General features: G+C 38.5%; 1 protein-coding gene across 2 annotated transcripts in view; it reads left to right on the forward strand.

Moving 5' to 3' along the window:
* The first annotated feature begins 531 nt into the window (after positions 1–531).
* The window catches only part of cpne5b (copine Vb), a 185,775-nt gene continuing 172,188 nt past the window's right edge, over positions 532–14,118 (forward strand). Inside the window, exon 1 of one of the 2 annotated variants that reach the window (XM_079857317.1) lies at positions 532–977. In XM_079857317.1, the coding sequence (XP_079713443.1) occupies positions 868–977 (110 nt within the window). In that variant the 5' untranslated portion in view covers positions 532–867. The remainder of the gene's footprint in view (positions 978–14,118) is intronic. The other variant, XM_079857316.1, reaches the window with a different exon arrangement.

Genomic DNA, 14,118 nt, shown 5'->3' on the forward strand with positions numbered 1-14,118 from the left:
TTCATTGTTTTTAAGGAAAAGTTCATAGTTTTATGATACAAGACATGTTTTATTTGAAAAAAAGTCAAAAAGTTATAACCATAGCACGCACGCGCGCACGCACACACACGCACGCACACACACACACACACACACACACACACCAGTTGAATCCTGTGTTAATGTGCCATGTTGCTATAGCAACCTTATGGCAACTATACTACTCGAAATAATTTATTTATATAATTTATTTATTTATTTATTTTAAAATGACAAATGTAATGATTTATTGAAAGTTAGTGTTTTTTTGTTTTTGTTTTAGCTATGAAGCTGCTATTTCATAAAACATGATGCTAATATAAATATATATTAAATTAAGTCTTTATTAACCCCAGTGACCAAGAACTCTCCTTACACATGGTAAAATGACACAAACACCCGTGTCTTATTGCTTTTATGTGTAGAATACATTTTGGCACAACATAATTGTGATTCGCTTTTCATTGCCGTGTAATTCAAGCCGCTATAAGCAGACGCACCGGAGAGAGCATCAGTGCGCATGCGCGTGTTGAACAGATAGTAGGGTAGGGCTGGAGCGCGCGCTGGCTGGATGCTCTTCACGAGCGCACATGTTAGAGTACTTGATGTGCAGAGGAGATCTTTCCCTCTCTCTGCTGATGAACGCCAGCTGACCACCAGATTCTCCAGCACAGTTTAAAGCGACTTCCCCCCGACTTTAACAACCCCGTTCAAGTTTCTTGAGTTGTAGGGGGACTCTTCATTAATACCCTGGCCTTGTTAACTCCGGCTTGGTCCGAGCGGGACCGTGACAGCCTCCGCGGGGCCAGGCTGCGCGAGCCGTGGAACTGCCCCGAGCCGCCCGCGCTCATGGAGGGAGACATCATGGACAAACTGGAGGACATGGCTTCGGTCTACGAGTTCGACCCGTTAACGGGGAACATCCCCGCCACCAAAGTGGAGATCACAGTTTCGTGCAGGTAAGAACCCCGGAGTCCGGTGTGAGTGACAGCGCGCGCAGCTGGAGGGGGAAAACGCGCGTGCATCACCACATACGCCTCTGCTAGAATAACACATCTTTCAGGATATATCAACGACGTTTATAGTGAGAGAAGTTATCCAAAACTATCATTCTGTTGTTGGGAATGGCACTGAATAGATGTTGCACGTGATAATAGAGCACGAAGAAAGAAGCATGTTAAGTCTAAACACTGAAAGAAAGCGTTAAGTCTAATCGACTAGGGATTTTTTTTTTTTTTTTTTTACATTCTAGGCCTATTTGTACGGTTCATTTTTGTGAATTAGGAAGTTTTGTTTATAGGTGGGGTGGGGACAGTTACCTCTAAGTATCAATAATACACAATGCTTCTTGTTTACAGTGTTACAACAGTTATTTTGGTCGGAATACGTGTGACTGCACATGTGTCGAGATGTAACATCTGCGATGAATGCACGATGTGCTCTGCTCTCTCTGCTCTCATGTTCATTATATATTCTCTGCTCGATATGGTCACACACTCTATATGTTGCACAGCAGCTGTATAGCTGCACTCATTGATTGATTGACTGTGTAAACACTCTCTAATGAATGCAGAGTGAAGCCTAGGGTTACATCTGTATTCTGCTTTACCTGTTTTTGGTGCAACATATTGGGTGAATTCAGGATGATTGGGACCATTTTTGATATTGAGATGACTTGGGAAAGTGTCCCAATCAACCTGAATTCACCCCTGTTTTATGTTTTGGGTAGGAATTGCATAAACGTACCTGGATTTGTATTTTACTGATAAAAGAGCTGCCTGTCAGGAGGCTGACATAAGTTTGGTGGACCTTCATGAGGTTTTGAAAGAGGAGCAGACAGACATGATAGAGCTTTCTCGTTCCTCATTTTCAATACATACAGAAATAACTTTCAAGAAGACACATGGAAAATATCACTGTGCAGTGCAGTCCTTCCCTTTTATCCACACAAACCTTTTTTGGATTACTAGTCTTACTGTGTAATAATTGGGATTATTTCATACATTTGTGATTAAGATTGTCATAATTGCTTCATGCAATACAAGATTATCTTAATGTTTTACAGTGTAAAGTCAACACTACCTTCTTTAAGATGTGATTTTAACTGTAAAATTTAGTAGTAAAATGTCCTCCCAATCTACTGATTTGCAAGTCTAATAAAATGTTGTGGATTTACCCTGATAACATCTCAACATGCAATATAAGAGAAAGCTGATCCGCTGTGTTACGGTGACCGAGTCAAACACCAGGAATGTCCCAGTTATTGATTCACACGCATGAATATTCATATTGCTGTGCTGGAAGTGGCAGTCTTTTGTTCACTGGTTGAATATAAGCTTAAAAACATTATTTAAAAATGAAATCTGAATTGCATTGCACAAAAGTGATGATACATGAGGCGGATTCCTAAGAGATGATTAATTGCATTTAAATGAAAATGAATCACTGTGGAATGGATAAGTGCAATTATTTTTGTGCCAGGATGATTTGTCTTGATTTGAAGTTACTTGCAGATAAAGGAAGAGAAAGAAGCCATTTGTACGGTGATTTATGGCTGCCTGCACCTGTGGACCATTTATCTTTTTCCTGCATGTATTGCTAACATGTGATAAATAGTGGGTGATATTGATTTTTATGACCCTTTGGGGATTAACTGTGAGTGGAAATAACAATGAATAATAAGTGTGAAATCCATACGTGTTATTTAAAAGCAGCATTTTCTTTACTTTAAAAGCCCGGAGTTACGATGAAACCTCAAAAATAACACTACTGTATATCCACTGCCAACATGCTTAATACAGCACATTATGATTAGATATGTATGCACACATGTATATGTAATATAATACGTATTTATTTTTGCGCTAATGACCAGCTGACTGCACATAATCCATTATTTAAAAAGTAATAATTAATTAGTGGATTGTAGAATGTGGTAATGGGGTGAGCATGACCTCGGGCACTGGAGCGGGACGTGGGGGATCGACATGCATAAACGTGATTCCATCGGATCCATGAAACAGGGGCTTCATTTACCCTAGAGACCTCAATTGGCATTCCAGTCACATATATAGAGCCTGACCGAGAGCTGTTGTCATAGAGTGACGAACAGAAGGATCAGCAGATGAGATCTATAATGGATTTCAACAAGTTTGCATTCAAAGGTCCGGCCAAATAGACTCCATTACATCTGAATGGTCGTGTGACGGTTATGCGATTTGTAAGGCAAATGGGAGTTTGGATCACATGGCGCTCTTTCAATTTAAGCTCTTTTATTATCAATGAGATGTTCTTTCAGTGCGCACGTCGTCATGATGACTTTGGACATAATATGACAGCGACTTCCTTTTCAGGAACTCCTTCCCAAGCAATTCCTCTGCTAACAGGAGACTGTTATCAGAATGCCAACCATTTTTATTCATGCAACATTCAAGAATTCATTTGGTTTCTTGAATCGCAATCTAAAACACACACACACACCCTCCTCTTCCTGTTCATATAACACATCCAAATCTCTAATTGGTGCCTGTTTAACACTTTGTGCTCATTATACAATTCAGATAATCGTGTGATAAGAGTGCTTGCTTATGAAGTCTGTTTTTATACCTACTGTAACTAGACATGTCCTGATTTTAACCGCGAGCATTAAATTATTCAACATCTTTTCAAAAAAAAAAAAGCTTGAAAGGGATGTGGCGCATAGATCAAACTCGTGTTGATTTGTATTGCTTTCGGGAGACTTTTGAGAGACGAGAGGAATGCTGTGATGTTTTTCAGGTGCACTCCGGGGTGTAGCTCCCTTGCATTGTTCCTTTATGATTTTGTAAATACTTTATCTTTAAAGTGCAAGATTCACTAGCACAAAAGACTCACTGGCCACCAGAGATCGTACCAGGTTCATTACCCATGCCGTTCAAGAGATAAATGTGCAATATGGGTTCAAAATGCAAAGAATTCCCTCAGTTTTCATATTCTCTGAGCTTTGTGGGAGGCGTGATGTTTGTTGATTGATCGCTTCCTGCAGCCAATCACAATACAGATAAGCGTCAGTGTGAAATGTCAGTGTGTACCTGGGGACAAAACCATTCCCCCCTCCCGTCTGCTCCTCAAACCACACAGATATGGTGATTCACTCTTCTCTGGATTCTGGGGAAAATAAAAATTACGGCCTGTCTTTTGCATGTAATTACTGTGATTTTAGAGCAATTACCGGTTCCCTCGTTGAAATCCCTGTAACAATGATAAGGCATCAGAAACCTGTCAGAGAAAAACCCTTGTGACGTATTTTTCTCTTGCTCGGGGCGGGCGAGATAAGGCTGGGATTACTGTAGCCGGATAAGGCGGAAGGAAGATTACACCACAAGCGGTTCAAGACTTTTCAAGTGCTATCGACAATGGAAACGGCAAAAACCTGTTTTATTTATCAGATCTGATGACAGAGATATGCTGTCATCTAAAGCAACACATAACTGCTTCATTGGCCTTCGCTTGAAGTCCATAAAGCTGAAAGTATGCTTCCCTCGTGTGCGTTCCGCTTCTGCGTGACGCAATTTTCTTCATCAGTGCTTCTGCGTGGATAAGAGCGCATGTACAAGTGATTTGAGCCCTTGAAAATAAGTCATAGACTGGGAGTGAGATGGAGCTGAACATGGAGAATGAGCCTTAAAGGGTAACTCTCGCCAAAATGCAACCTAGGGTCTTTTTGTTAATCTACCCTAGGCAAACTTTCGTTGAAAAGCATAATGAGAATGGAAACGCCACTTTTTAGTTTGACCGTATTTTCGCTTTCGGTCAAATTTCCTTTTGAATGGGAGTGCTTGGGTGCTTAAAACATTAAGAAGGCTCGACACAACGTGAAACATTGCTCTCAGTATCACCAGGGGCTCTACACATGAACTCCAGCATTGAGAACATTGTTTGTGTACACAGAGTTTAATAAAAAGAAAGATTTTGAACAACTCACTGTTGCTGTGTCTGCCAGTGTTTTGACAGTCAAAAATAGTCAATCTCCGAATGCGAATGAACTGACTCTGAATTTTAGTATTGCTTCTTATATGAGGATCCTTTTTCAAATACAAGGTCAATATTGATTTTCACTAACGACAAAACAACAAGTTATCTGTGAATTTATATGGAACTAATAAGCTTTAGGAGCTTTCCATCTTTACTCTCCTCCCTGTTACGTTGCATTCGGAGATCGACTATTTTTGACTGTCAAAACACCGGCGGACACACAGCTTCTATGAGTTGTTCAAAATCTTTCTTTTTAGTAAACTCTGTGTACACAAACAATGTTCTCAATGCTGGAGTTCATGTGTAGAGCCCGTGGTGATACTTCCAGCAAAGTTTCATGTTGTGTCGAGCCTTCTTAGTGTTTTAAAAATAGTGATTTTTGATGCTATCATAGAAGTGCCCCAAGCACTCCCATTCAAAAGGCAGTTTGACCGAAAATGAAAACACGGTCAAACTTAAAAGTGGCGTTTCCATTCTAATTATGCTTTTAAATGAAAGTTTGCCTCGGGTAGATTAACAAAAAGACCCTAGGTTGCATTTTGGCGAGAGTTACGCTTTAAGACAGTAGGATGACATATTTGTCATTTTAGGGTTGAAAAGGATCCTCAAGACAAGAGCCCCCTTAACTGCCCCAACTCACCCTTCACAGTGGGCTACTACCTAAAGGTCCATACGAGGTATATCACCAAAATTCTGTAAATGTGGCTGAGAATGCCATTTGGTACTGTGAGTGAGTGAGACCAGTGGGATGCTAATTAACTTACTAATTAAAGCAATAGGCATGTCGTTTTCCAGTAGCAAAGCAATTGTATTGATTAAGTAGTGAGGTAGCATTGTGAAACCCTATTTGTTCAGTATTCTCTATTGGCTATTTAGAATCAGAACAAACAGTGTCCAATTTGAGAATGAATGACTCTTTGGAATCGGTTCTTTTCAATGGATCAGGCAAACCAGTCTGAATCACTGAAGTCACTGGATATTAGTTTGAGTTTATCAGTTGGAGTGATTCCAGCATAAATGACTCACTCACTTGACTAAATCAGATGATGCAGTTGACTTTTACTGAGACATAAGCATTATTATTTTTCTTCCCATCTTAATTTTATTTTTACCACCACCATGTCCCTTTAGGGGCTCCATATATATCAATATAATTACAAATATAATTAAAAAACATCTCCAGAAGTGTTTTGGAATTGTTTTGTGTTACAAACAATATGATGTGATGTGATATTATATGATATATGAAATGTGATATGTGATATTATGATATAATTTGATGTATGATATGATATGTGATGTATGATGATATATTATGATATTGCCTATTTTGGATATTTTTAACAAACAGGGATGTGAATAAATTACCTTACTAATTTTTAACATGAAAATATCATGATGATGCAGCTTTAATGTAGCAAGCTGCCAAATAGTTGGTAGTGTAACTCGTTTTCTCTCTCTAAACAGTAGCTTTCAATTAGCTGAACTATTTCTAGAGTAGATTAGCTTAGCTAGCTAGATATATTTTTCATCAGCTTGCCGTAACCCTAGCTAATGAGGTGATTTAGCTTCATGCTAAATATTTCTAGCACACTTATTCCCCCTGGAGAAACCCAGGTCAAGCCCTTTGTGCCAATGGTGATAATTTGTGAATCGCCCTTGTGGAGTTTGTTCCTTATGATTATAATCCAGAGGTTGTATCCACTACACCAGCCATCGAGCACTGATGCTCCATTCTCACATCTCACAGGACCTCATATTATGTCATCGTTTCTGAAAGCTTCTGCTATTTGGTTTAAGGTCCCCTAAGAGTTTCCTGAACTCTGGCTTTATTTTCTCCCACTTCACACAGTGTCTATCCAGGCTGTTACGCTGGGCAGAGGACAATGGCGCTCCACGGTCAGGTGGCATCGCTCGCGCTCCACTACTCCCCATTTGTAGCCCTTAATATCTCCTTCGATTCGCTCTGCCCTAAATACTGAACCAAGTGGGCGGCTTTCAAACTTTTAAGCCTCTCTGCAGAATCTGTGAGGGGCCGTTAGGAAAAAAAAGACTCTCTTCATTTAAAAAAAGAGGACTGGAGAGAGAGTTGGAAGCACAGTGGATGTCTTTGAGGTGAGCAGTGTTGAAAGCCTGCCCACATTCTGCAGTCACTCTTATGACCAAAACAGATTCAGCAGACAATCCGCCATGAAGATGCAGTCCACTGAAGCACTGAGGAAGTAAACCAGAACAAACTCAAGCCAACAGAGCAAAAGACATTTCTTGAAGCAGAATTTCGGCCATCGTCGCCGATAAGGATCAGCGAGTGATTGGTGTTCGAGGCGGAGGCGGTGACAACCCTGGAAACCCAGTGGAGAACGAGTCCAGCCTGAGATGTTATGATCACAAGCTACATTGATTTTTCTGATCCTCAGAGGTCTGACCCTTGTTCCCTGTATTCTTACATGTACAGACACATGGCAATTGTCGTCTCACACAAATAGCTGTTCAGTATGGCTGACTGGCGCTTTTTATTGGTTTTTCTGATGAACGTGGGAGAGGTGCCGTAAATAACTCCATCCAATTGTTCATTTTCCCGGTCATGGTTGCCATGCCGGCAGAGAGCCGGAGTTTTCTTCAGTTTGATTTGAAGCAGAAGAGCCTCTCTGTTGTGAATTATTTTTAGTGAGTGTGTTCATGAGCCACTCGACTCGACTGATTTTCTCATTTAAGTGATTTTAGAAAGCATTCTTTATAAATCAAAATGTCAAGTCAGGTGCTAAATTATTTTTACTGAAAGATACATGCTGTACTCTAGGTGTGATTCAATGAGACATAAGTGCTTTTGTTTTGTACAGATACAACTTGATCTTATTAACATCAGTATTTATTTACTAAGTTTTTAAGTCTTGATTCTAAGTAACTAATGTAGCATAAGTAGTCTTCTTTTTTTCTCAGAGAAGTAGATTGTAGTGTACTCTGATTCCTGAACGAGTGACCGATTTCTTTCAGTGAATCAGAATGTGACCTGTTAGATATTGTATTTTGAGAACATACAATACCAGAACTGTTTGTCTACCAACATTCTTTTAAAATTAGGGATGACAATTTACATAAATTCCCATAATCAATCGTTGTTAAAGTTCCCCTGTAGTCAATAATTGTATCCCTTAAAACTCATCTTTGATCACCAAAATGACAAATTTAAACTTTGTTTTAAAAAAATTAATCATGCCTTAAAATATCTTGAATGTAACTCTACAACTTTGCCTCATTTAGTATACCCAGTTCTATGAATATGCAAATGAGCCCCGCCTCCACTCACTCACTCAGCTCAGAGATCCACTGGTTGACGATCACACGTTGATCTGATTGGTTACAAGGTAGTTTGTGACGTCAGAAACACCAGCGATTTCAAACCGTGTTTTTGAGACTGTCTTTGGTTCACTGCAGTTTTAAGGAGAAAATACTCAGCAATGCTGTCGACTTATGAATTTGCCCAGGGTTTGTCTTAAAGCACATTAAATACACCGCATAGACATATACAACTTAAAAGCTTGATTTTCACCACAGGGGGACTTTAAAATTAATGTTCAATTAATTGATTAATCGTTAACCTTAACCTCTTAAATATGAAGTAGGTTTACCAGCACAAAAAAAGGTGTCGTTTTAAAGCTTAGAAGCTTGGCTTTACAGTGAATATAAGGAATATTACCATCAGTGTTCAAATTATACCATGAGCTTCAGGGGGTACAGCTATTTCGACTGATGACGTCACTCTCCATTTATATAGGCCTACACACACGACAGTCCCTCCAGGATTGCACGTTTGTTTTTGTGTGATTTTTGCGATCAAAATGACTGATTTTGTGGTGGTAATTTCCAGAAATTTGTGAAAAAAATTGCGATTTTTATATTTTATAATTAGGACATCACATTTACCATAATAGTATTATGTCAGTTGCACAATATTCATACATGACACAAATCACAAACAAAATGCATAAAGCTTGTTTATTTTGGTCTAATAAAATTCTCATCAAATTAACTTTTAAAGCAACCTATGGGCAATTTTTCTACCTGACCTATGTGAATATTAACAGCAGTAATTTATAGAACTCTGAGTTGCGGGGTCCTGAGCTGCAGAAGGCAACCACTTAGGCTACTTACAGTGCGGCATTTTGCATGGCGTCCCCACTGCGTATAGCTACGCAATACGAAGTGACCGTTCGAAAGGGAACTACTCGGTGAGTCGGTTACTATCGTAACCTCAGTTCCCTGAGAGTAGGGAACGAGTATTGCGTAGCCGGCCGCACTATAGTAACCTGGCAAGTTGTCGCTTCAGTCGTTAAACCTGCTAAAATGGCGTTTTTCGGGGACTATTATCATAGACAGTAAAAGAATAATATAGGCTAAGGCCGCGGTCCCTTGGCGGGCTCTGACGTGTAATGGCGTGATGCTAGCTCATTGGCGCACACGTCAGAGGCGCCCGCGCCATTTGATGTGCAGTTGCTGCAGCACAGCCAATGAGTGAGCCAGACACTCACTGTGCTAGCTGTGCAGCTGCAAATGCGTTTTACATTATAGGCTTCAGTAAATCGAGGAAAAGGAGTTTCCCCTTTTCCCGCAACATCTGTATCCACGTAAAAATGCATTGAAACTTTAATTATACTATATATCAATTGGGTGATTATAATTTAATGTTTTGTGAGGTCTTTTTCATTTTTGTGATTATTTTGCGGTTAAATTAGGAATTATGCAGGATCGCAAAAAATGCGACATTTTGTTGATTTTGCATTGTATTCAGCGATCGTGGAATCGCGAAAAACTGGAAGGACTGACACGAGAACCACTAATCTATATGCAAAATTCCCTGAATATTAGTGCAGATTCCCTCTTGTTAAGACATAAAGAAAGAAATTGCACTAAATGATAAATCGCCTGATTAAACCTCTCCCCGTGCAGTATATCTAACGAACTCCTGCTACGGCGTGTGATTTTAGGCCTAATGTTTTTAAGTTAAGCAGCAGCGATGGTCCTCCGGTTAAACCATAACGATCTTGCTACTCAATGTTTTTCAAAGGTTGGCTATCACTATGTTACAAAGGCAGTGAAATATTAGACAAATGTATGGCCACCGCTTGTAAACCCATTCGTATATCAGGCATTTGCAGCCTGCACTGTGCATTTTTTTGTTTTAGTTTGTCAGTATTTATTTCCACCATATACAGTTCTGAAAACCTGTTTAGATGACGAGCTGCTCATAACATTTACCACAAAGCACAACGCATGATGATATACTGTACATGGCAGTCAAAACCATAGGCAGAGATTAAAGTTGATTCAGCCACTTACTCTTAATTTTTACCCGTACCCGGTACATACGTTTAGACAGCTAGTGAAGTGATATCAAAGAACCATAGCAAAGAACACAGTCTGAACGTACCAGAGAAATGGTACAGCCCAATGGGGAAATCGTATTTCATTAGATTATTTCCTGAATTGTTGGTAATACTGCATTTAAATACATACAATTTTAGATAGGCTAACATTATATTTTATTTAAAAAATTTCAGTACCCCCCAAACTATTATTTTCATCCCTTTTGGGAGGGTCCAAATGATTACCATCACTTAACAAGTGCTTTTAAATTTGCTGACATATTAGAAGTGCTCTGTCTGAGTCTAGATCATGACGCAGCGTTTTCCACCGTCATCTGAAAGTTCAACCAATGGAAACTGGATCTCGGGTATAGTGGGTAGGGACGATGTGTAGAGACCAATCAGACACTGTTTTACAGCTGGAGTGCGCTTGAATTATTGGTTTGATCGCTCAGATTGAAAGGTCTTGATTTATTATGCGCCACCGAATAGTGAAGCTGAAACAGAGCTGGAAGATCAGCACTCATCAACCAGGATCTTATTAATGGTTTATTCTACTGTATGTATGTGGCGTTTACACAAGTAGTGCTTATGTTCAGTAAAATCACTTGTTTGGAGGGGTTTGTGGACCCTTGGTTAATAATGTTTCGAAATAAACGGCTAGCCTACCAAATCCATTGCATGGCTTGAAGACATTAATACCCATTAATTAATTAAGACATGAAGTAATTTCTCGTGTGTCTGCTGTGGGTATTTTGTGCCTGAGCCGCACACACCTCAAAACTACACACTCTAATGCTGACCTTGCTTCATCTACCATCGAGAAGTTTTACCAGTTAAAGAAAGTATGCAGAAAGTCATGCAGATTTGGAACGACATGAGCGGGACTTTTTGATTGTGTCGATTTGGGTGAACTCCTCATTAAAGCGTAACTCTCGCCAAAATGCAACCTAGGGTCTTTTTGTTAATCTACCCAAGGCAAACTTTCATGTAAAAGCATAGTTAGAATGGAAACGCCACTTTTAAGTTTGACCGTATTTTCGTTTTCGGTCAAATTGCCTTTTGAATGGGAGTGCTTGGGGCACTTCTATGATAGCATCAAAAATGGCTATTTTTTAAAAACTAAGAAGGCTCGGCACAACATGAAACTTTGCTGGAAGTATCACCAGGGGCTCTACACATGAACAACTGTAGCTGTGTCCACCGGCATTTTGACAGTCAAAAATAGTCGATCTCCGAATGCGAATGAACTGACTCTGAATTTTAGCATTGCTTCTTATATGAGGATCCTTTTTCAAATACAAGGTCAATATTGATTTTCACTAATGACAAAACACCAAATTATCTGTGAATTTATATGGAACTAATAAGCTTTAGGAGCTTTCCATCTTTACTCTCCTCTGTTATGGAGATCGACTACTTTTGACTGTCAAAACACTGGCGGACACAGCAACTGTAAAATGTTGTTCAGAATCTTTCTTTTTAGTAAACTCTGTGTTCACAAACAATGTTCTCAATGCTGGAGTTCATGTGTAGAGCCCCTGGTGAGACTTCCAGCAAAGTTTCATGTTGTGCCGAGCCTTCTTAGTGTTTTAAAAATAGTGATTTTTGATGCTATCATAGAAGTGCCCCAAGCACTCCCATTCAAAAGGCAATTTGACCGAAAACGAAAATACGGTCAAACTAAAAAGTGGCGTTTCCATTCTAATTATGCTTTTAAACGAAAGTTTGCCTCGGGTAGATTAACAAAAAGACCCTAGGTTGCATTTTGGCAAGAGTTATCCTTTAAAGTGGAGATTGCTGTTGTATTAAGAAGTTATGAGTTTTTATGCAACAATATAATTATCTATTTATATTATATTATATTATATTATATTATATTATATTATATTATATTATATTATATTATATTATATTATATTATATTATATTATATTATATTATATTTCAGAATTATCCACTACTGAACCCAGAATTGTGATTGGTGTTGGCCTTTTCTTCCTGTGTAAGTACTGTTGGTGGCTCTTGGCCAGAATAAACTGCAATGTGAACCAGATTTTCTAGTTTTAATGACTTGTGAACTTCCCAGTCTGTGCTAATTGTTCTAAATCACTAATGGCTCCTTAATGTGTGACGAACACGAGGTCCTTCCTCACACATCTTTCTATTTCTCTTCTATCCACTTGGCTTCCTCTGTTCCATCTGCCTTTGACTCATGTGCAGGATCTCTTTCTTTCTCTATCAAAAAAAGAAAAAGAAAAAAAGGATCTGCCTCCTGTTCTTTGTGGCTAAATTGCCCAGACGCGACTGGCAGTGTGGACCCTTTCTGGAGCTGATAACTGCTCCGGGCCCAGCGTGAAGACTGCGAAACTGAAAGGAATGCCGATTGCGGTGGCAGAATTGGATGTGTGTGGGAAAGTAGGACGCCCCTGTGCTTCCATCTGTCTCGTCACACACACACACACACACACACACACACACACACACACACACCACACCACACCACACCACACCACACCACACCACACACACACACACACACACACCTGGCTAGTGGAGCATAGAGGGACCTGCTTTTATATGCAGACTTTCTCAAGACTACCAAAAAGACAGTTCCGGTGTGGAATACAGGAAAGATAGTCTCATAATGAGTCTCTGAAGTTATAATTAAATTACTGGTGGATGAAAGGAGTTTGACACCATTGGGTTTAAAACCAGTGATGAGGTTCAGCTCATTTAAACTTAGGGAAAGTATTTCAGAAAAGAAATCTTGCTAATTGAAAGGAAAGTTCACTCAAAAAAAAAAACTCCAAACCTTTCTTTCTTTCTTTCTTTCTTTCTTTCTTTCTTTCTTTCTTTCTTTCTTTCTTTCTTTCTTTCTTTCTTTCTTTCTTTCTTTCTTTCTTTCTTTCTTTCTTTCTTTCTTTCTTTCTTTGAAAAAAACGTTTTAAAAAAATCCCTTCAAGGAAAGATTTGATGTTTCAGAATGCTTTAATTGAATACGGTCATCCACGGCAATAAGTCTTCTTAATGTTTAAAAAAAATAATAATAATCATTTTTAATAGGGCTGTCCATTTAATGTGCTCACTTAATATTAATTGAACTACATTATTTAAAGAAAATAAGAAAAATAAAATCCTATTTGTAATTTTTTTTCTTTAATAGGGCTGTCAATTTAATGTTCATTTAATATTAATGAATTAATTATATCAGTTAATTATATAACACATTTTATTGAATAAAAAAATGTTATACATTATATTAATACATTACAGATTCCTTTCATATTTTTTTCTGTAAAGTAGGGCTGTCAATTTAAGTTAATGTTTAATATGAATTAATTAACAATATTAATGTATAATTTAAGTATTAGATTAATTAAGTAAAAATATACATTATATCAATACATCAAATTTAATTAAATAAAAAATAATAATGACAAAAGGAAATAGGCATGTCCCTGACATAAATTCTGTATAAAGGGATTTTTCTACACCATCAGAACTCGTCAAGAACCTCTGAAAGTTTATGGAAATAAAACAATAGATTTCTAAAGCCACTTTATATTCAATGACTAACAATTTTACTCATCTAAATAATGCAATACTCCATTCAAAAATATCTGAATATTTGAAGAAGGGCCATTCAAATGTCTCTTTCTTTTCCTATAATGACACAAGAGGCACTAAATGCCACACAATGTCCTTGTTGCTCATTTAGTGC

Source organism: Squalius cephalus (assembly GCF_949319135.1).
Source record: "Squalius cephalus genome assembly, chromosome: 22".
NCBI lineage: Eukaryota > Metazoa > Chordata > Actinopteri > Cypriniformes > Leuciscidae > Squalius > Squalius cephalus.